This window comes from Hakea prostrata, chromosome 7, assembly GCF_041222555.1.
Source record: "Hakea prostrata isolate BN-2017 chromosome 7, UWA_Hpros_2, whole genome shotgun sequence".
In the NCBI taxonomy this organism is placed as follows: Eukaryota; Viridiplantae; Streptophyta; class Magnoliopsida; order Proteales; family Proteaceae; genus Hakea; species Hakea prostrata.
In genome coordinates this window covers 53,343,848-53,365,265 of record NC_142606.1, presented here as the reverse complement: position 1 = coordinate 53,365,265, position 21,418 = coordinate 53,343,848, and the positions used below count along the sequence as shown (strand labels likewise).

Genomic DNA, 21,418 nt, shown 5'->3' with positions numbered 1-21,418 from the left:
TTCAGAACTTTCCTTTTTTAGTACTTCCTATTTTGGACAAGTTTTAGGAGTAAGAAGACTAGAAAATTTTGTCCATAAGTTGTACTCTTTATTTTTATTTTTTTAGAGGGCAAGATGGCTTGCTTCTCAAGTTGTAATCTAGACTATTGATATCTATAAATAAGAGGTTGTGATTCTAGGAGTGCTAAGTTAGAATTGCAGGCTTATGTGGTTCCTATCAATTCTTCTTCTTTCTTCTTCTCTTCTTCTCTTCTTCTCTTCTTTTTTCTTCTTCTTAGTTCTTTTTCTTCTTGTTATTGTACTGTTTTGGTTGATTAAAGTTTATTTTCTAACATGGCATCAGAGTTTTTTAATCAAAATAGTGTTGTTCTCAAGTATTCTCTTCTGAAGTTCTCTCTCAGTTTTCCTTGGTGTGCAACCACCTACTGCTGCAACTAATAGATCAAGTATTAATGTAAATTGATCTTCCCCACCTATTACCCCTTTGGAAGATACCAGAACTTGGATTATATTCTGATTTTTTTTTTATTCCCTTCGTTAGCCTTTTGTTCTACACTATTCGATTCTGCACTCTGCAGAATTTATTTTATGATTCTTCTTCAAGTTCTGGGTTGTTGGTTCATCAGTTTATACTACAAATCGTGGGATCTTTTGCTGGTTTCTGAAGATTTATTTGGGATGGCTGGTGGTTTAAATGGTTTGCTTCTTTGATGATATATGAAGGACTCAAATAATACATATCCATGCTACTAACAATGCAGGGAATCCAGATGAAGATTGGTTGTATATTTCAATTTGCAATCCTTTATGTGATGGTTCCTACACAAGCTTTTTTTTGGGTCTTCTCTAAGGTTCAATCTACCTAGTATTCAATCCATGGCCAATTGTTTCCTTTTATATGTGAAGGGCTGCGATTTACCTGTCTGGCTGGGTTTGCATCTCAACTACTAGTTTATAACCTACGATGCTATACAATGTTTCATACGAGTCCCTGGGCAACCATTTCCTTATATTGTGGGTGGAATTAATTTTCTGCAAGTTTTTTTTCCATAAAGACTTGTACCTACTCTATTTCTTCTAAGATTTTTTTCAACATCTCAAACCTGAATTTAGTATCAGCTAGGTTCTACTCCATTGACTACTGTTGTTTCTAAACAATTTTTTTCTACCCATCTTTGGTCCTACACATATTTTTATTTTTATTTTTTATTTTTATTGTTCTTGATTATCAATAGTTGAACCTGTGCCTCTCCCTCCTCGACCATATTTGCTTTTTATTAAATCCCATCTATACCATAACTCCTCACCATTGGACTATATTTACCACTAATATTATATATTTACCACATTACAACATTCCCCCTACCATGAGGAGAACTTGGAAACTATATTTCTTGGGATCTTTTTAAACTAGATATTGGTTATTGGTTGTCATTAATTGTCCATATGTAATGCTACACGTGAGGGAGAGAATGATACCTTATTCTATATCTACTCAAGATGTGCTGATGTATATTATTTGTGAAGATCTTTGTCCTCAACTTATGACATTCTACAACACTATCATTACCTACCTTTTCCTAACTAATTGGTCCGCAGTAACCTATACTATCTTTTAGCTTACCTACTTGATCCGCAATAACCTATACTGTCTTTTAACTTACCTACTTGATTTGAGTAACTCATACTGTCTTTTACCTACCTACTTGGTCTGTAGTAACTCATACTACCTTACCTACTTGGTCCACAGTAACCTATATTGTCTTTTACCTACTTACTTTGTCCACAATAATCAATATTGCCTTTTACCTACCCATACTTTACCTATTACTTGCCTTCTTACGAAGCATTTATATGAACATTTGAGTTGCAATTTTGAAGATTTAGTGTGGATATTTCTCCCTACTACCAAAATTATGTGAATAGTGCCTTTTTCCTACCCATACTTTACCTACTACTTGCCTTCTTGTGAAGCATTTATATGGACTTTAGAGTTACAATTTTGAGAAGATTTGGTGTGGATATTTCTCCCTACTACCGGCATTATGGGGATAGTGTCTTTGATCCTGCTATACTTATGGACTTTGTTCGTCTTCAACATCATCGATTGTTCTCATTATTAGATGGTTCTTTCAACATGAAGAATTAAAGTTTTTTTTTTTATGTTGATGTTGATTATCTCCTGGGTGAAGTGTTCTTAGTGTTTATCAACGTCTGACATTGCTACACAATTCATGATTGGTGCTACCTTTCAAGTTTATTCTTATTGTGCAAACTTAAGTTTTCTTTGTGTATACTCCAGCTGAAGGGGGAGTGTTTAAATTTGGGTTGTTATTTCACATGAACATTAATGTAAACAGTAATGTGAACAGTGTTATGTCATTATTCCTTGTTTCCTTTTTAGATATGCTACTCTTTCTAATTTAGGAATCTTGCTTCACAAGTTTTGGTCGTTTCTAAAAAGCATGATTTCTATTTTCTATTAGTTACTAATTTTAGAACTTTCCTTTCAAGTACTTTCTATTTTGGACAAGTTTTAAGAGTAAGAATACTAGAAAATTTTGTCCATAAGTTGTACTCTTTATTTCTTTTTTTAGAGGGCAAGATGGCTTGCTTCTCAAGTTGTAATCTAGACTATTGATATCTATAAATAAGAGGCTACGATTCTAAGAATGCAAAGCTAGAATTGCAGGCTTATGTGGTTCCTATCAATTCTTCTTCTTTCTTCTTCTCTTCTTCTCTTCTCTTCTTCTTTTTTCTTCTTCTTAGTTCTTCTTGTTACTGCACTGCTTTGGTTGATTAAAGTTTATTTTCTAACATGTATCAATGGCATTGAAAAGGCACTCAAAAGGACCAATCTAGAAGAATCTCCTAATCATATTGAAGACCACATTGGGTACAATTACAGGTCTGCATAAACATTTTGAGGAATGGAGACGTTGATATTTTATACTTGAAGAAAATTTCTTCAAACCCACTTCCAAGATTATTGGTGAAAATCATTTCTACTCGTACTAGCACTATGATAGCTACCCTCGTATTCTGTTCACCAGAAACCTTCTATTCTAACCTTTTTCCATGATTTTCTTAAAAAAAAATAAAATAAATAAACTAGGGTTGTTCAAAACTAAGCTTTTGTGGGTAGACATATCAATAAATAACAGCTAGATTCTTTGATCTATACAAGAAATAGGATCATTTTTATATTTTCTAAAACCCCTTCCCCACCCCACCCCCAAAGGGGGGAAAAAGAAGACGCCCACTGAGAAATTCTAAAAAGATAAAAATTGGATCTCCTTAATGTTTTAAAATTTTCATCTAAGGAATCCTATAATAATGAAGAAAAGCTCATTTATTCTGATATAGTAAGCATTTTTATTTTGTAATATCCAGATATCATTCTCCTCTCCTAATAGATAACAACACCAGAAATCTGACTAAAAAGAAAAACTATCAAAATTATTTTGTGCTCATACTATAAAAATAATGACTAACTTCTCGGCAAAGATTAGGATCCAGATTGCTTCTAAAAATTTCCCGACCTTGTCTTCCATAAACTAGCAATCCCTGAAACAAGGAAGGAACAACATACTGGATGTGAAAATGTGAAACAAACTCTGTAAAGAAAAAAACAGAAAATACAATATGAATTTCAATATGATGCCAATATGTGTGTGTGTGTGCGTGTGTGTAAGTGTGTGTCTATATATACTTCAACCATTATACTGCCTGATTCTTTTCAGGTTTAACCTTGGCCTATGGCTGGATCTTTTAGGGATTACCCCTCAAATTCTTATATCTTTAAGAAATCTACTAACACCATCGACTGTCAAGTCTAGTCTCTGCTCTAGCTGGAAAATTGGTTTCATTATTGAAGATACCTGAATTTCATCTTGATTCACATATCCTTTCAGATACCTGAAATGTTATCACGATTCATATATCCTGTCTAGCTGCACCATAAGGCAGCTGAGAGAAATCAATGTACTGTCATTCAATATTCACACCATCCCCAACAATTGCAGTTTTCTCTTTGGATTGGCTTTGAAAGAATCTCCATAATTTCTCCATCTTAGGTCTAATATCAAGAATTTATCTTTCACTTCACTGCCCTTTCCAAATTTCACAACCACAAATCCCACTAGTTTTAGTCTTATACCTACCACTCATTAGTGAAGGCATCCTACAACCGTCAGGTCCATCACTATTGTAATGTGGGGGTACAAAGGGTAAAACTGTCCTAAAAGTCAAGTAATGCTGCCCTAGAGGCTTTATCGTGTACTCCCATCACTTACTTATTATTAAATTAAAATAGACTGGTTCCTCATTGACACAAGTCGAAGTTCCCCAAATCTTGATATGGTAAAATTACACTATTAAAAACCCTAATCAACTCTCCCACTTCCCCTTTATTTTTATTTTTTTTTCCAAGCACCACCACCACCTCTCCTTCACCTCACCCGCCACCGCTTTCATCGCCTTCCTACTTCTTGGTCTCTCTAGGTGACTGCTAACCCTGCCATCCACAGCGACTTAGAGGCAACAGCATCGCCTCAACCACCCTTGGTCATGCTTTCCTAAGCCATGAGGGACTTCTTTTTCTCCCTTTTTTGCTTCTTAGACCTTCTCATGATTTAAATGACTGGTTCAACCTTCAGCCTTTTTTGGGGGATTTTTTTTGTGGGTGTGTGTTTGTATTTATATACATATATATCATACCATTATACCATATAAGAGTACGAAATAATTTGTGGCAAATCTTCCTCTAGACAAAATAATCCTATTTCCTACCTAAAAAGGCTACCCACAAAGTTATTACAACTAAAGAATTTAACTTCTTATAAGGCCAAATTTGTCCACTTACTATTCTGACAAAACTCTTCATGGACAAAGTTATCCAAATTCATACCTGCAATTGCTCAAAGCTCTGTCTACTCTTATCTCTCCCATTCTCCTATTCTTTCAAATTCTAGATTTCGCTCTTCCATTCTTCCTCTCTGTCAGTTGGATATTTTGCAAGAAAAAAAGACATGATTGTGTTGCTGTTTTTCTGTTTCATTCTCATGAATTTGTAAGAAAATATATAGTTTTTTTTTGGGCTAAGAAAATTTGGAAGTAATGTTACCTTCTTTATTTTTGTCACAACTCACAACAGCCGTTAGAGCTAGTTGGATGGCCAAAAAATGTTTCACACTATGGCACATGGTTGAATTCAATTTTACTTCTATCTAATAAATCTCTAAAATTGAATTTACTTTCAACTAGTATAATTTACAAATTCTACCATCGCAATTGAAGGGCAAGTTGATTTTGCCTCATTGGAATGAGGGCCAGACAACAAAGATCTTTAAAGGACCACTACAGTGGGAAAAACAGTTAGGATTTGTATTTCATCATGATTCTAGAACTCACAAGATATCTTGCTGAGATCTTGCAAGACATCTCGCTTTTTCAGCCAAGCAAGACGAGACAAGTGGCCAGAAAAAAATAACAAAACTCGACTGAGAGTCAAAATGTTTAGTATGGTTATCAAAGCATTGCCAAGCGACAAGGCATTTTAGGAGGCCGAAGGCAATGGCCCGCTTATACGCAAAAATTGTACACTCTATGTCTCTAGGCAAGCCTTGTACGCCAATTTAATCCACAACACTACATACTACCGGTGGTTCATTTTGTTACCATGAAATGAGAAGCATGAGATCTTTTTGAGATTAAAGAAACAGGATCAAATGAGGGCTGAGATCATCTCTAGGATATATGCAAATCATAATCATATGGTATAAATTTATAATGCAATGTTGCTATTGTATTATGATGAGATGAACTTATGTTTGTCTTTTTTTATGATAGTCTCGCATCATCATGACTCTTTGATACTTGTTTAGCTTATAAGTAGAATTAAATAGCTTTTTATATACTATTTAAGCCACATAAAATGGTCATACAAAAAAATGGACACTAGACTGCTTTGTTTGCCAAGGCAATGCCATATGGCCGCCTAATAGCCATGGCGCTTGGGGGGCCATCAAAAGCTGTTGTCATTTGCTGCTTTGATAACTATGAATGAGAAACTAGAAACATTTTTGTAAAATACAAGTTTTGTAGCATCTTTCATCTCTTGAGAGGTCTGTTTTTATTTCTGACCATATTTTCTTGTATAGTCAGTTAAGCATGATTGAATTTGATGATGCAAATGACTGCATGTATTCAACATGTTCTAAAACCAGGTAGAGTTGCTAGACATATTCATTATGCCACTTGTAAAAAATAGAATTTGAAAATAAGAACCCGCAGAAAGCATTTCAGCTGCCAACTTTGACGTGAATTCCAAGACTCAAAATTAGACATGTTGGATTTACAGGCATCATGCTAAATTTTGGCCCAGCCAGGTGATTACCAGTCCTCTAAGCATTAAACGTGGCAATTTACTGACACTGAAAATTATTCCAATGAATTGTCTAAGCCATTAACAAACTGCCCAACCTAAAACCAGACAATTATTTTTTCCATCAGAAGACAGCATCAAATGTGTAGTAGTAAATGACATAACAAGAAATTCTGTATTCCATCAAGTAATCAACGCTGAATCTAGTATCATGAGATGGCAGCCCATGACTTAGTCAAATGAAGTGAAGGAAGAGTTCAAAAGATATACCTGCAAGAAGACCCCAGGTGACATTTCTGAAACAATGCCATCATTTCCAGCTAAATGAACAGTCTTCAAAAGATCTATAACAGCAAAACGAGTCTGTTTCCAGAACAAATTGACCAAGGGATAATTTGTTAAATTAAAAGAGATGTAACCCCCCCCCCTGGTGGGGCCCAACTGAAAACAGAAAATGATAACTCCAGCACAAATAAGGAGTTGATCCAAGGACATCAGTGACTGAATGCAGAAGGAACAAGTCCTGAATAGACAGAGAATGTGCAAATTCACAAACTTGCTGCACGCAAGCAAGTTGCTGAAACAAATAATTGTTTCTGTTGACTAGAAGAAACTAAGTCTGACGACTAGATCCAAGATCATAAATCATATCTTCTAACCTTTCCAGTGGCGATCACTACTTTTACTCCCCTTGACACAGCCTCCTTTAGTGCTTTTGCTGTTGTTGAAGAAATTTGGGTTCTACTGTTCAGCAGTGTGCCTATATTTATGCAAGTCAACAATGTAAGTTGAATCAATTTTCAAAAAGCACCATACCAACTTCTGCATGAGCTCACCATCCATGTCACAGAAGAGATAGTTGAATTTTGGCTTGTAAAATCTCAGACTGCCTTCTTTCTTCCTGTCTTCTAAGCGCTCATCTGTAAAGAATCTCAAACTACCAATGTCTTTAAAAGAATATTAAATTACCAAATCAATTAAAGAATTTATCGGGCAAAATGGAAGTGATGTAGATTCTGGAAATCATCACAAGAACAAGGGTTCCCCAATCTCCAGATGGATCAGAACTGGACCAGGTTTAGTAAATTCAGCAGGTCTTCTAGAAGTCCCAAAAAGAAGCCAAAACACTGTAAACGTTACTCTTCATGTGAACAGTGCCACAGCTCCATATTTGACTTAAACTAGAATATTCTTAGAGATTTGTGAGGGCCCAATATCAGATAACATGGAGATTTCATTCTTGGGAGATTTTAGAAGCTTAGTTTGGTTTATATTTTCGTAATAATTCCTCTATTCTAGTTATTCATGTATGAACCTAATTTATAAAGCCGAGTAGCTTCTAGTTGGAGTTAGTTTCAATTGTCACCCATTACTAGGTTAGCAGTTTCGGTTTTAAGTTTTAGAAAGTCTCTATTTCTTGTAAAGCTTTGGCCAGGCTATAGATAGGCCCTTTCACTAACGACTTCTTAAGAAATCAAATTTGTGACCTAGTAGCCTTACAGTTATGGAATATAACCCATTTTCACCAGCTGAGATAGCCGCGCAAAGAGATCCAGGACTGAGATGGCCCATTCCCCTGCCCTCTTTGTATTCTATCTTCTCTTCTTCCCCTCCATGTTTTCCCTACCTTCTCAATATTCCTTGCTGCTGCTACTGTTTGTCAACACCAACACATTATGAACTCAAACTGAAAAAGATTAGAATAGAATCCATCCTAAGTTGATCCCAAAGGCTTCTATTGCTGTTAACCATCATTGAAGGTTCTCGTCATTTCCTGTGAATCAGCCTTGATTCTGCAATTATTAACGATACTCTGTAGAGTGGTCTAACTGAACGTGTGTTGACCCTGACTGCAATCAATCTCCCACTGGTTTCGCAAGTTTGAGGTCAATATTAGAAAGGCACATCATAAATAAACACTCACCAACTGAAGTTTCCAACTGACAGCCTTCATTATTGGAAATAGTATTTGCACTCTGTATTAAACCTTTCCCCTTCCATCCAAGACTTTTTAAAAGAAGTTCCTCCTCCTTCTCCATTTCTGTTTCAGCCTCATCACTGACTTCATGATCAAATCCCAAAAGATGTAGCAAACCATGAACCTAGAGGAAGACAACAAATACTGGTTCTTAACTTGCATCCAAATATTTCCAGCAAAAACAAGAAAACCTCCCAGAGCATGAGCTAGCTCTTCAACATTATAAATAGCAGATCTTAACAGTTACCAAAAATTTAAAATAAAATATAAAAATATTTAAAAGTTTAAGAATTTTAAAAAAATTAGAAAGAATCAATAAAAATGTAATTCAAACAGCAAAGATTCAACATTATAGGCTTCAGGTCAGGATGTCCATTGCCATCACAAGCTAAGTAAAATAATGTCAAAACACACAAGCTGATGGACAATCAATAATCGTTATTTGCTAATAATACATAATATGGTGAAGAGAAAATTAAAATGAATCAAAAAGAGGGGGGGTGAATTTCCCCATGAACAGAAAACATAACGGTCTAAATTATAAAACAATAAGGAAACCTAACCAATAAAATAATACAACCAGCCTCAGCCAAAAACAAATTAAAAGAAAGATGACTAATCCTGAAGGTCTCCTTATGAGTTGAGATAGGCTCCTCAAGGGTTATTAGGCAGCTGAATGTAAAGGGGCCTTGAACATTGTAAGAAGATGAATGAAGCAGTTTCAGATGGGCAGGGTGCAATGGGGTATCAAAACTTCCGGCCTTGCCATGATGCTAAGGCAATGCCCAATCACCATGCACCGAAGTAAGCACCAAATATTACGCTCCAGTTAAGAGTGTTACAGGCTTTGGTTTCCCTCCACACCCATAATACCTGGCTATCTGCAACATGGTAGATCAGGTCGAGGATAGAACTCACCGAGGTCTAGCAAAATGCCGAAATATTGGTAAATGTCTTAACATTTCTGTACTGAGAGAAAGCCAGCAAAAATATAAGAAGTCATCATAATCTTGATCAAAAATATAAATCATAGTTTTCAAGGCATTGTCTAGGCATCCAGGATCCAGGTGTCTTGGTTTCACCTTCGTTTCCTTGATCCTGTGAGGATATATCATCATTGCGCAAAGCTAGGATGTATGAAAAAAAAAAATATCCAAAGCTTCATGCAAAGCCTAACCAACAACTGTTTGCAACCCTGTAGCCAATACTGAGTCTTTTTTTTTTTTTTTTTTGGTGAAATACTGAGTCATCTACTACAGAGCAAGATGAGAAGGTAATTACCATTTCAACTAAGGCCAATGCCAAGTTTACTCAGTTTCAACTTTCAAAGCCAAAGAACTTCTCTAAAGCCACTTTTGTCATGACAGTAAATGTCACTACATGTTTTTCTTCGACTAGCCCTTGGATCATTGATTCAGGTGCTTGAGATGATATGCCTAGTATTTAGGTAATTTTCTGTTTCTTCGCCCGTTTGAGTCTAGTGTTACAACAGTTAATGGTTCCTCAGCCAAACATAGTGGCATTGGAACTATCAGCCATGTAATTCTTATCTTATCTTATTTTCCTTTTAATATATTCAGTTAGTCAGCGCACCAAAGCTTACAAATTGTTTGAATATCTTTTCCCCTAGTTCTTGTGTTTCTCCAGATCTTACATTTAAGATGATTGAGAGGGGGGTGGAAGAAAGGGGGATGTATCTTCTCTAGGACTCCCATTCAGTTTTCTACACAAGTACATGATACTCATCATTGTTTTGGACATCCGTCATTACAGAGGATGGACAATCTATTTCTGTCTAGACTATGAGTCATCTTAGTTTGAAAAGTTACACCATGTGAATTATATTTCCCTAGAGTCCACAGCAGGTCTCTAAATCTTTTTGCATTAGTTCACTCTGATTTGTGGGGACCTTGTCTTGTCACATGAATGACATCTCAGTTAGGTTCTCACTATTTTGTGACCTTTTATTATGACATTTACAGTCACTCAGTTATATTTAATGAAAAATCATCACGAGTTATTTTCCATCTTTAGTGCATTTGTTACTCATATTCAAACTCAATTTAATGAAATTATTCATGCACTCTATAGTGAAAATGCCAAGGAATATTTTCTCCCTTTGATAGTTTTGTGACTGCTCATGATATGATCCATCAATCTTCTTGTCCAGAGACTCTAGACACTCCACAACAAAATGAAGTGGTCGAATGGAAGAATAGACATTTAATGGAAGTGACCATTCTTCTTTTATTTTTTGAGCAAAAAAATACTTCCAAGTTTTGAGTCCGGATCACCTCCCCATCAAAGGGAGCATTATTGCTCCCCTGACGCTTTAACCACACATATTGTGTGGAGCCCATATAGGACCCACTGAGGGTCCCACTTCTAAATTATTTTATCAATATTTAGAGTGTGCCCCACAATATGTGTGGTTAAAAAGCGTCAAGACGGGGAGATGATCCAAAGATTCCAAACTCCAAGTTTTTTTGGGTTGATGTTGTTTTAACTGTTTATTTCCTTACTAATCACATGATCTAGTTTGTATTAAAGGGTGGAATTCCTTATACACCTTTATTTGCTTTGCCTCCACAAATTTTCGGGTGTGTACATTTTGTGTTTGACCACCATCCTGGTTCATCTATGATAGATCCTAAGTACTTGAAGTGCACTTTTGTGGGTCATGCTTGCACTCAAAAAGGGTATAGGTCATATGGTCCTCCTTTGAAAAATATTGTCATTGCCGGATTTTACTTTTTGAGTCCACATCGTAAGTGACTCCTCTTTTGTTCGTCGTGTCTAAATGGCAACATCCCAATTTTGGTTGTTTGGCACTCGTCATTGAATATAGGACCACCTGCTCCGATCTGATTCCTCCACTTAAATTCACTTTGTTCAAGGTGGTGGTGCCCTTCTGCCTCCATCAGCTCCTACCATATCTACTTCGGCCATGGGTTCTCTTTTAAAGGAAACTTTGCCTATTCTTGTTTCTAATGCTTCTGTTCCTGTTTTATCTCATGTGCTAAACCTGTTCATTCAGCTACACCTAGTATTGATTTTCCTTCTGATGACAATCTTCTCGTTGCTTTATGCAAATAGTTATACCCAACACCCAATGGGTAATTTATTTCATATTCTAAACTATGACTCTTTACATTCTTGTCTTTCCACGGCATTTTATCCTATTTGTCAGTCCAAAACTGATGCATTATCTAATCCTAGTTGGAGGACATCTATGGAGGAAGAGAGCAGTACCATCTTGCGCTCCAAAGGGTAAAGATGTAGTATGGTTGTAACTTTCATGCAGATTGTTCTTGACTTCTTGTGACCTTTATGGCAATGTTTTTAATCATGTCAAGATTTTAATTCGTTATTTTGTAGAGATTTGGATCATAAAAGTAATATCCAGATGAATTCTCTAATATAATTTTTGGGAAACCATAAAAGGAAGGAAAATGTCTACTAAAGTCATAGTTTCAAACCTTGAATGATTTTACGATATAGAGAAAAACTGGAAGTAGAAATAAAGTCACTACTTCTTACTAATCATGATATTTGAGTTGGCCTTTTACATCTTAGCACAATTCTTGGAATAAAATTTTTAGTGATTTATTATGATTGTTTTGTCCATTCCTAAAAATACATTCTTGGCTTTCTCATCATTTTCATGTTATGTATGATCAAGTGTGATACTTAAGTGTATTAAAGAGACTTCAAGACTAGATTACACATTTTCATAATATGCGCATAAGATTGTATAGTCCCCATTTAACTGCAATTTAGGATTATAGAATGTTATAATGGAGTTAGGCATGAACACCAAAGTGGCACATTTAATTTCTATTATAATGATTTGTATTTCAAGGATTTGCTTTTAAATATATCAGCAATAACAATAGGCAATGTTCACCTAAAGGTAGTCAAAGTATAAAGGATTTATGCACAAGGAATTGAGAACAAAGTTCAAAATTTTGTCTCATCTTGGTGTGTGAGTATCTTTACAAGGTTAAGACAGTTGAAATCTCAACAATGTTTCGGTTGAGTGTTTTGGTGGGTTTTAGGCAAAATTTTTGGTCTAATTTTCGGTATATAGCCTAATTTGAGACCAATAAACACAATAGCAAAACCATAACGCATATGTTTCCTATGTTTAATCATTTTTATATTAATATACTCATTTTTTAAAAATAAAAAAATAATTACGAGGTGGAAAAATGTTTCGATGAGACCATTGATTTTATAGAGTTAAGCATATATTTATTCAATTACCATACAAGTTATATATCACATATTTTTTTTTTACATTTTGTGTAGGAAAATAGATTTTTTTTTAAATCAAAAAGTTTAAAAATAATACACAACCAAAAAAATGACCTTGTGAGTTCATGGATCGACGCACAATGTTCAAGAAGAAGAAGAAAATAATAGTATACCTTAATGTCTAGAAACACCCAAATGTCGATGAAATCAAGCTCAATACACCTCTACAATCTACACCGTGTTTTCCGGCAAGATTGAGGTAGAAACCCCAAGATTTAAGCAAAACATAAGGGAGAATGGTGAAGATTGGAAAAAGAAATGAAGATAAGACTAATGAAAATGTGCAAAATTTTGTGAAAAAGACGTTTGAAGGCCTGGATTTCACAAAGAAGCCCCTTTGGAATACAAGATTTCAAAACTCGGCCAGAACAGTCAAAAGACAAAATTTTGATAATATTTTTGTGAAACATTATACAGAATATTTCGCTACAATGTTTCGTCTCGACCATGTTGAAACAACCAAAATGTTAGCAAAATCTTGAGAAATGTTGTACCATGCTTAAGAAGCATGGCCTAGGGATTTCTTATCACCCAAAAGTGGAGAGATTTTTTAAGGTTAGTGTCATCTCATAGTTTTTCTTGGATATATGTATGTCACATCAAAGTACTTGTTGATTATAATGAAAATCAAATTAGATATATGTGTTTAACTTACTAAAGGACATTTCAACTGGCACTTTTAGCTATATGATATATTTATGAGGAAATATAAAAAGTTGATGGAATACACCACAATAAAACGTTTTGTATATTAATGGTGTGGACCATTAGTTCAAGTAATTTACTTGGTTTTAAGTTTATACAGTAGTATGTTTTTAATCAAGAGTAGGAATTAAGTGGAAGCCCATTTATTTTAACAGTCTAGGGGTTCAACATTCGTTCAGGATTTCATATATTCAATATATAATGTTTTGTTGAATATGGTTATTATATGCCTACTTTGACATTGTTATGCATATGTTGACTGACATACTAACATTTAATGTAGTATTTGTCGAAGAACCAATGCAACATTGATCATAGGCAACATTTAGTCAAAGCTAAGAGTTGTATATAGCCAAAGCTTACAATATAGTGATTAGTCATAGGCAGTATTTAGCAAGGATTTGATTTATGGTGAGATTTAGCCTAAATCTTGTGTGAGGTTTCTACCACAAAGCAGTCTTATCAAGCAGTTTTGCCATTGGTAGTCTTGCCACAGGCAATATTGCCACAGCAGTCTTACCAGACGGCTTTTCTATAGCCAATCTTGCCATAGGTGGTTTTGCCATTCCAGTTTTGCAAATTCAAGCATTAACCTCTTATAAATCATGGAGGTTTGCCCAAGTATTTTAACATCAAAGTTTTCTACAACGAGTTAAATCAAGGTAAGCTATTCATTAATTAGAGAAAGGACCTTCAAGAGATAATGCTTTTGTGATCACCAAAAGTTGTGAACTTTTCTCTCTTATTTATACTGCAAAGAATTCATACCAGAGTTGTTAATGTTAGTAATGACAGATAGTTATGTACCGCATACTGAGGAACATTTTCTACTATTGTTCAACATTAACCTTTTATTCATTGAATGTGTCATGATTAACAAGCAATTTGGAATTCATAGTCAAACATCTAAGAAAATGTGTCCATGTTAGTGTAGCTCAAGTGGGAGATTGTTGCATTTTGGGGGTTAACTAACATTAGGCCATTATCTAGGTCCATATTCACTCAAGGTTTTGTTCAGGGGTATTGCTAACCTTACCCATTATGGGAGTGATTAGAGTTAGATGAATAATATATATTCCACTTTGAGTCGCCATAGTCGTCACTCTCATGTGGTTGTTTTGTTTCCTACCCACTAGAACAAAGAGAAAAGGTTGTAGAAAATCTAAGGCAAAAGAGAGTTTAACCCTTGATTAAAACTTAAGAGATCAAGAAATTGACAACAAACAGAGGAGAAGGTATGAAATTTAACTTCCTCTGATTTAATTACTTATCATATTCTAATTTTAGTATGGGGCCAATTTAGTGTTTAATTAAATCTAAGGTTTTCCCAGCAATTGGTGTGTACAAAAGTTATCTTCCTTTGATTTAATCCATTATCGTAGTCTAATTTGTGTATAAGATCAATTTAGGGTTAGATCAAACCAAATATTTTCCTGAAAAATAGTATATTCTCTTTATGTCCATTAGGTTTGTTTCTAACTCCTAATCTCTGAGCATTCATTAATCAAGCACCAAACTTTCATTTCCTTAGAACTTTCATAGTGTTTCCCTCTCAGCTCTACTGAGTAGGAAATAAAACACACTTGAAAATGACGGCTATGGGAACCTAAATAGAATATATAATATTCTCCTAACCCTAACCACTCTCACAATGGGTAAGGTTACTAATACCCCTAACCAAAATCTTAAGTGAATATGGACCTAAATAATGGGTCAGTCACCAGTGTTAGCTAAGCCTGAACCCAACAATTGCTTGTTTGGGCTACGCTAACTGGAGCACCTTTATTTAGGTGTTTGGCCATGAATTCCATAATCTTTCATCACTCAAAACACTTGATTCAATCAATAAATAGTCAATGTTGAACAAAAAATATACGATATAATTATCTGTCATTACTAGCATTAATAAATCATTCATACGAACCTTAGAGTATAAATAAGAGAGAAATATGTAAGACTTTCTATCTAAAAAAAAGCATTCCCTCTTGAAGGTCCTTTATATAATCAAGGATTGGCCTACCTTGAATTACCGTGTAAGTAGAAAACACTCATGTTCACCAATACACAGGCAAACTGCCATAATTGATCTAAGGTTAATATCTGACTTTGGCAAAACTGCCTATGACAAGACAACCCAATGCAAAAACCACATGTGGTACAACCGCCTATACAAAATCACTTAAGGAGAAGAAAAAAAAAGAAGAAGAAGAAAAAAAGAAAACCCTATGGCAAAACACCATGCACCAGTTAGCCTAAATACTACCATAAATCAAATCCTTAGCTAAATATCACCTATGACTAATCGTCATATTATAAGCTTTGGTTATATACCACCTTTATCTTTGACTAAATACAACCTTTGGTCAATGCCATGTTGATTGGAAAATATTACCTTAAATTTTAGTATACCTATCAATATATGCATTACATCGAAAGAATATCTAGCATGTAACCCTGGTCATGAACAAAAGATGATGAAGTAGTGAAACTTAATGAGAAGATTCCATAAAGCGATTATTTTAAGTACATTGGCTTAATCATATATAAAAAAGGTGTTATAAAGGATGGTGTTTTCCAAAAAATTAAAATAGGATGAACGAAATGAAGAGGTGCGTCAGAGGTCTCATGTGACCGACGTATATTTGAAGCTTAAAGGAAAATTCTATAGGACCTCGTACAACTAGCTATAATGTATGTTGCAAAGTATTAGGCTGTTAAAAAGCATCATATGGATTAACTCAATGTAGCAGAAATAATGATGCTAGGATGGATAAATGGCAAAACTAGGATGGATAAAGAATGAATTTTAAGCTGGTTTATGGGAAGCTCCACAAATGATAAGCTAAAAGAAAGTCAATTAAGGTGGCATGACCATGTTCAACAAAGGCTTTTAGATTCCCCTATATAGAGAAGTGATTTAATCCAAATTGAAGGAATTAGAAGAACTGAGAGAATACCTGAGATAATCTTAGGAGAATGGTGAGAAAGGCTTATGTATAGCTTAGGCCTTGTATCTAGTATAGCCTCAAATAGAGTTGATTCGAAGGCAACGATCAATGTTGTTCATGCTATATAGTTGGGAGTTAGGACAAGGCTTATCATTGTTGTTGTTGTGAATCAACATATGCATTGCAATGTTCAATCAAACATCAATTAGCATATGATAACCATGTTCAACAAAATATTATGCATTAAAGAGATATAGGTATAAACAAATGCTGAACTTAAGACTCATAGCTGAATAAATATGCTGCCACTAAACTCCTACTCATTGACTAAAACAAGTAACATAGTGCTGTATAAGCTAAAAACTAAGTGAGTTAAACCAATTGTCTAAACTAGTAATGTATAAAACATTTTATTTTGGGTGTGTTCCATCCAACCATTTATAGCTCCTCATAAGTATGTAGTGTAAGTAAAACTGTGAAGCAAGAGTATCCATCAGTAAGACAAACACATACATCCAATTTGTTTTCCATTCCAACCAATATACTTTGATGTGGCATACACAAAGCTTCAAGTATCTCTCCATCTTTGGGTGATAAGAAACCCTTAGGCCATGCTTCTCAAGTCCTTGTGCATAAATCTTATTAAACTTTGACAGCATCACCTTTGGTGAACGCTACTTACTTTTACTACTAAAATATGTTAAAAGTAAATCCTTAAATTGCAAATCATTATAATAGAAATCAAGTATGCTACCTTGGTGGTCATTCCAAACTCCATTGTAACATTTAGTAATCCTAAATTGCAACTAAATAGGGATTTCAAAATTATATACACCTTAAAAAATAAATAATTTAGTCTTAAAGTCTCTTTAATACACTTAAAGTACCACATTTGATGATACAAATATTAGAGACTGCATTCAAGAAATAAGCTAAGATTAAAAACCTACTGAACTATAATGAATATTACGATTAGTAGGTGTTCACAATATTTCTACTTTCAATGTTGCTATACTAATAAAACCATGAAAGACTTAAAACTACGATTTTAGTAGATACTTCCCCAGCCTTTCATAGTTTCCCACAAATTACATTAGGCAAATTCATCTAGATATTACTTTTATGATCCAATGTCTCTACAAAATAACAAAGTAAAATCTAGGCATGTTTTAAAAATATTATTATAGAGGGTGCAAGGTCAATCCGCATGAATGTTACAACTGTACTACATTAACCCTTTCGGCACAAGACGCAGTGGTCTTTTCTTCAATCTACATTCATAGAAAAAATAATGATGATATAGAAAATTCAACCACCTTTGGACTTATAGGGTCCCTATACAACTATTGTTATCTAAACTTATCCTAAATGTGAATTCATATATTACTTTTAAACTCTTGGGTAATCTTACCTTTGGGTATGTGTTACCAACTTTACTGCCCATGGTGAACATCAATAAAATTTAGAAAGTTATAGGTTTCCTGTCTGCCACAGAATTGTCTACTTCAATAGGCTTAAGATTCTAATTGCTCAAACACATTCACATCCAATTCCTCCCATCTTTTGAAGTTATCCCAAATTAAAGCTTTAGAATGTCAGAAAATAATGGTGCAAGACATCTAGTTTGTTGGCATTATAGATAGCATAAATAGATTGTCAAAGACATATCTTCAACATACATTTAATAACACTTGGGTCTTGTGCTTTTAACAGCAAGGTAAGACTGCTATTGGTTAATGTTGGGTGTTCATTGAGAAGGCAAACCTTACATCACGGGCCTCTTTAGTAGTTGGATGTGAAGAATGTTTTTCTTCATGGTCACCTACATGGAGAGGTATATATGGGGTAACCACCTGGATTTGTTGCTCAGGGAGTGTGTGGATTGCTTACAACATGAAACGGTCATTGTATGGTTCGAAACAATTCCCCACATTTTAATTTGGTAAGTTTAGTAAAGGTGTTCAGAATTTGGGTTGTTGCATTGTGAGAATGATCTTTTTGTCTTCTACCATCTCTCAAATATGGGTACAATATTTTTCGTGGCGTATGTGGATGATATAGTTATTACAAGCAAAGATATTGCTAGCATTACACAGTGACACATTTGCAACAGTAATTTGAAGGCAAAAACTTTAGAGAGTTGAAACACTTTTTAGAGTTCGAAGTTGCTCAATCAAAGAAGCTTTAAGGAGGATGAAACTCGGCAAGACACAAGGTCCTGATGAAATCCCAATTAAAGTATGGAAGAGCTTAGGAACCCATAGACTAGTTTGGTTGACTAAGTTGTTTAATAAGATTATGAGCACAGGGAAAAATCCCGATGAATGAAGGAGAAGTGTTGTGGTTCCAATTTACAAAAATAAAGGAGATATTCAAAGTTGTAATAACTATATGGGCATTAAATTGATGAGCCATACAATGAAGTTATGGGAGAGAATAATTGAAACCCGTTTGAGACACTTAACTACAGTTACAGAGAACCAATTTGGGTTTATGTCGGGAAGATCTACAACGGAGGCTATTTACTTAATTAGGAAACTTATGGAAAGGTATAGAGAATGTAGGAAAGACCTTCATATGGTATTTATTGACCTAAAAAAAGCTTATGATAGAGTCCCTAAAGCGTTAATTTGGCAAGTACTAGAGAAAAGAAGTTTTGCAAGTAAATATATAGATATAGTTAAGGATATGTATGATGGTTCGGTGACTAGTGTTAGAACAATGGGGGGACAAAGTAATGAATTCCCAATAACAGTTGGGCTACATCAAGGGTCAGCTTTAAGCCCATATCTATTTGCATTGGTAATAGATGAATTAACCAAAGACATTCAAGATGAGGTCCCCTGGTGTATGCTTTTTGCAGATGATATTGTATTGATTGATGAGACCCAAGTGAGGATTAATACCAAATTAGAATCATGGAGAGTCGCTTTAGAATCAAAAGGCTTTAAACTTAGTAGATCAAAGACAGAATATCTAGTTTGTAACTTTAGTCATGATCGGGCAGATGATGACATGGTGATACTTGACAATAAAGAGATTCCTCAGAGTGATTGTTTTAGGTACTTAGGTTCAATCATAAGTAAAAGAGGTGATTTAGAGGATGAGGTTTCCCAAAGAATTAAAATAGGGTGGATGAAGTGGAGAGGTGCGTCCGAGGTCTTATGTGATCGGCGTATTCCATTAAAGCTTAAAGGAAAATTTTATAGGACCGTTGTTCGACCAGCTATGATGTACGGTGCAAAGTGTTGGACTGTTAAAAAGAATCATATAGATAAACTCAGTGTAACAGAAATGAGGATGCTAAGATGGATGAGTGGCAAAACTAAGATGGATAAGATAAGAAAATGATCATATTAGAGTTGGTCTGGGAGTTGCTCCCATAAGTGATAAGCTTCGAGAAAGTCGTTTGAGGTGGCACGGCCACGTTCAACGGAGACCTATAAATGCCCCTGTACGGAGAAGTGATATAATCCATATTGAAGGAACTAGAAGAGCTAGGGGTATACCTAAGATAACCTTAGGAGAAGTGGTGAGAAAGGATATGTATAGTTTAGGCCTTGTATCTAGCATGGCCTCGAATAGAATTGATTGGAGGGCAAGAATCCATGTAGCCGACCCCATTTAGTTGGGACAAGGCTTATTGTTGTTGTTGTTGTTGTTGAAGTTGCTCAATCAAACAAAGGTGCTTGTCTCTCTCAGCGCAAGTATTTTGGATTTGTTTGCAGAGACTGGTATGAGGGTTTTTGAACCATTAAATATGCTTATGGATCCAAATGTGAATACTAGCTGTAACAGTGATTTATTAAGAGATTTTGAGAAGTATCATCAATTGGCGGCTAAGCTGAATTATCAAATGATCACGTGACCCAATATTACTTTTTCCACTAGTGAAGTGAGTCATTTTGTCCTATCCTAGGACATCTCATTGGAATACTGTTTTAAAATTTTCCAATATTTGAAGAAGACTCCAGAGCATGGTCTCTTTTATTTTGACCATGAACATACTCATGTTGAAAGGTTCATCTGATGTAGACTGAGCTGGGTCTTCAACCAATATGAGGTCTACCACAGGGTATTCTATTTTTCTTGTTGGGAATCTTGTCTCTTGGAAGAGCAAGAAACAGATGATGGCGGCCATGTCAAGTTCTAAACCTGAGTATCATCCATGGCTCACATAACTAATGAACTTTTGTGGCTAATATACCTCCTAATAGAGCTTAGATGTGTCAATATTGTTCTAATGCACTTGTGGTGTAATAATCAAGCAATTGTCTAGATTGCTTCTGATCCAATATTTCAGGAGAGAATACATTGATATTGAGGTTAATTGCCACTTCATTTAACGGAAGTTACAACAAGGATTCAATTCTCCATGGTTTGAGATCTCACGAGATATCTCACTTTTTTCAAATGATGAGACGAGATAAAGAGCAAGAATCTCGCAACTTGCTTGATATCTCGTATATCTCGCCATATCTCGTCGGAACTCTCATTTTTCACCGGATATTTCATGGGTTTCAGCTGGATTTTCACTTGCAACTATTCCTAACACATCTACAACACCAAAGGAAGATCAATCATTCTATACTTGTCTTATGAACTTATGAATTATGATTTATATAAAACTTCTAATGGTTGTATAATTTTATTATTCTATTCTCTAGAGTTGAGATTGTGATATATGGATGGAATTCTGAAGACATTTAAGTTATTTGATGTATTTGATATATTCTGAAGACATTTAAGTGGGTGCCATGTCAATATACAAGCTCTTTACTAATAAAGCTTATCTTCTCAGTCTTCCACCCCAGTAAACCAAACAAATTTGCATCTCTTAGGATTTTGTTAGAAATAGTACATTTTCCACCCCTTTCTGTCCACCCCATTTTATTCCATCAAATAATCAATTTCTTAGATCTCCTTTTGGGTATGTTTGTCTTCTATTTATTATCTTTCTTTGCGACATGTAGTGTAGTTCTACTACTAGTAGATTTTGTCCTCTTCCTCTTCTTCTCCTTCTTTGTGCTTGGTTATTTATAATATTCATAAATACTAACAAGTTATCCACAGATTTTTCACATA

At 34.9% G+C, this 21,418-nt stretch overlaps 1 protein-coding gene across 1 annotated transcript in view; it reads right to left on the bottom strand.

The window, feature by feature from the left end:
* The window catches only part of LOC149011372 (endoribonuclease YBEY, chloroplastic-like), a 50,470-nt gene that overhangs the window by 24,409 nt on the left and 4,643 nt on the right, over nucleotides 1-21,418 (bottom strand). Inside the window, exons 4-8 of the mRNA XM_089161581.1 lie at nucleotides 8,310-8,487; nucleotides 7,222-7,305; nucleotides 7,045-7,145; nucleotides 6,656-6,748; nucleotides 3,496-3,567 (exon numbers count right to left, since the gene is read on the bottom strand). Of these exons, the coding sequence (XP_089017707.1) occupies nucleotides 3,496-3,567; nucleotides 6,656-6,748; nucleotides 7,045-7,145; nucleotides 7,222-7,305; nucleotides 8,310-8,487 (528 nt within the window). The remainder of the gene's footprint in view (nucleotides 1-3,495; nucleotides 3,568-6,655; nucleotides 6,749-7,044; nucleotides 7,146-7,221; nucleotides 7,306-8,309; nucleotides 8,488-21,418) is intronic.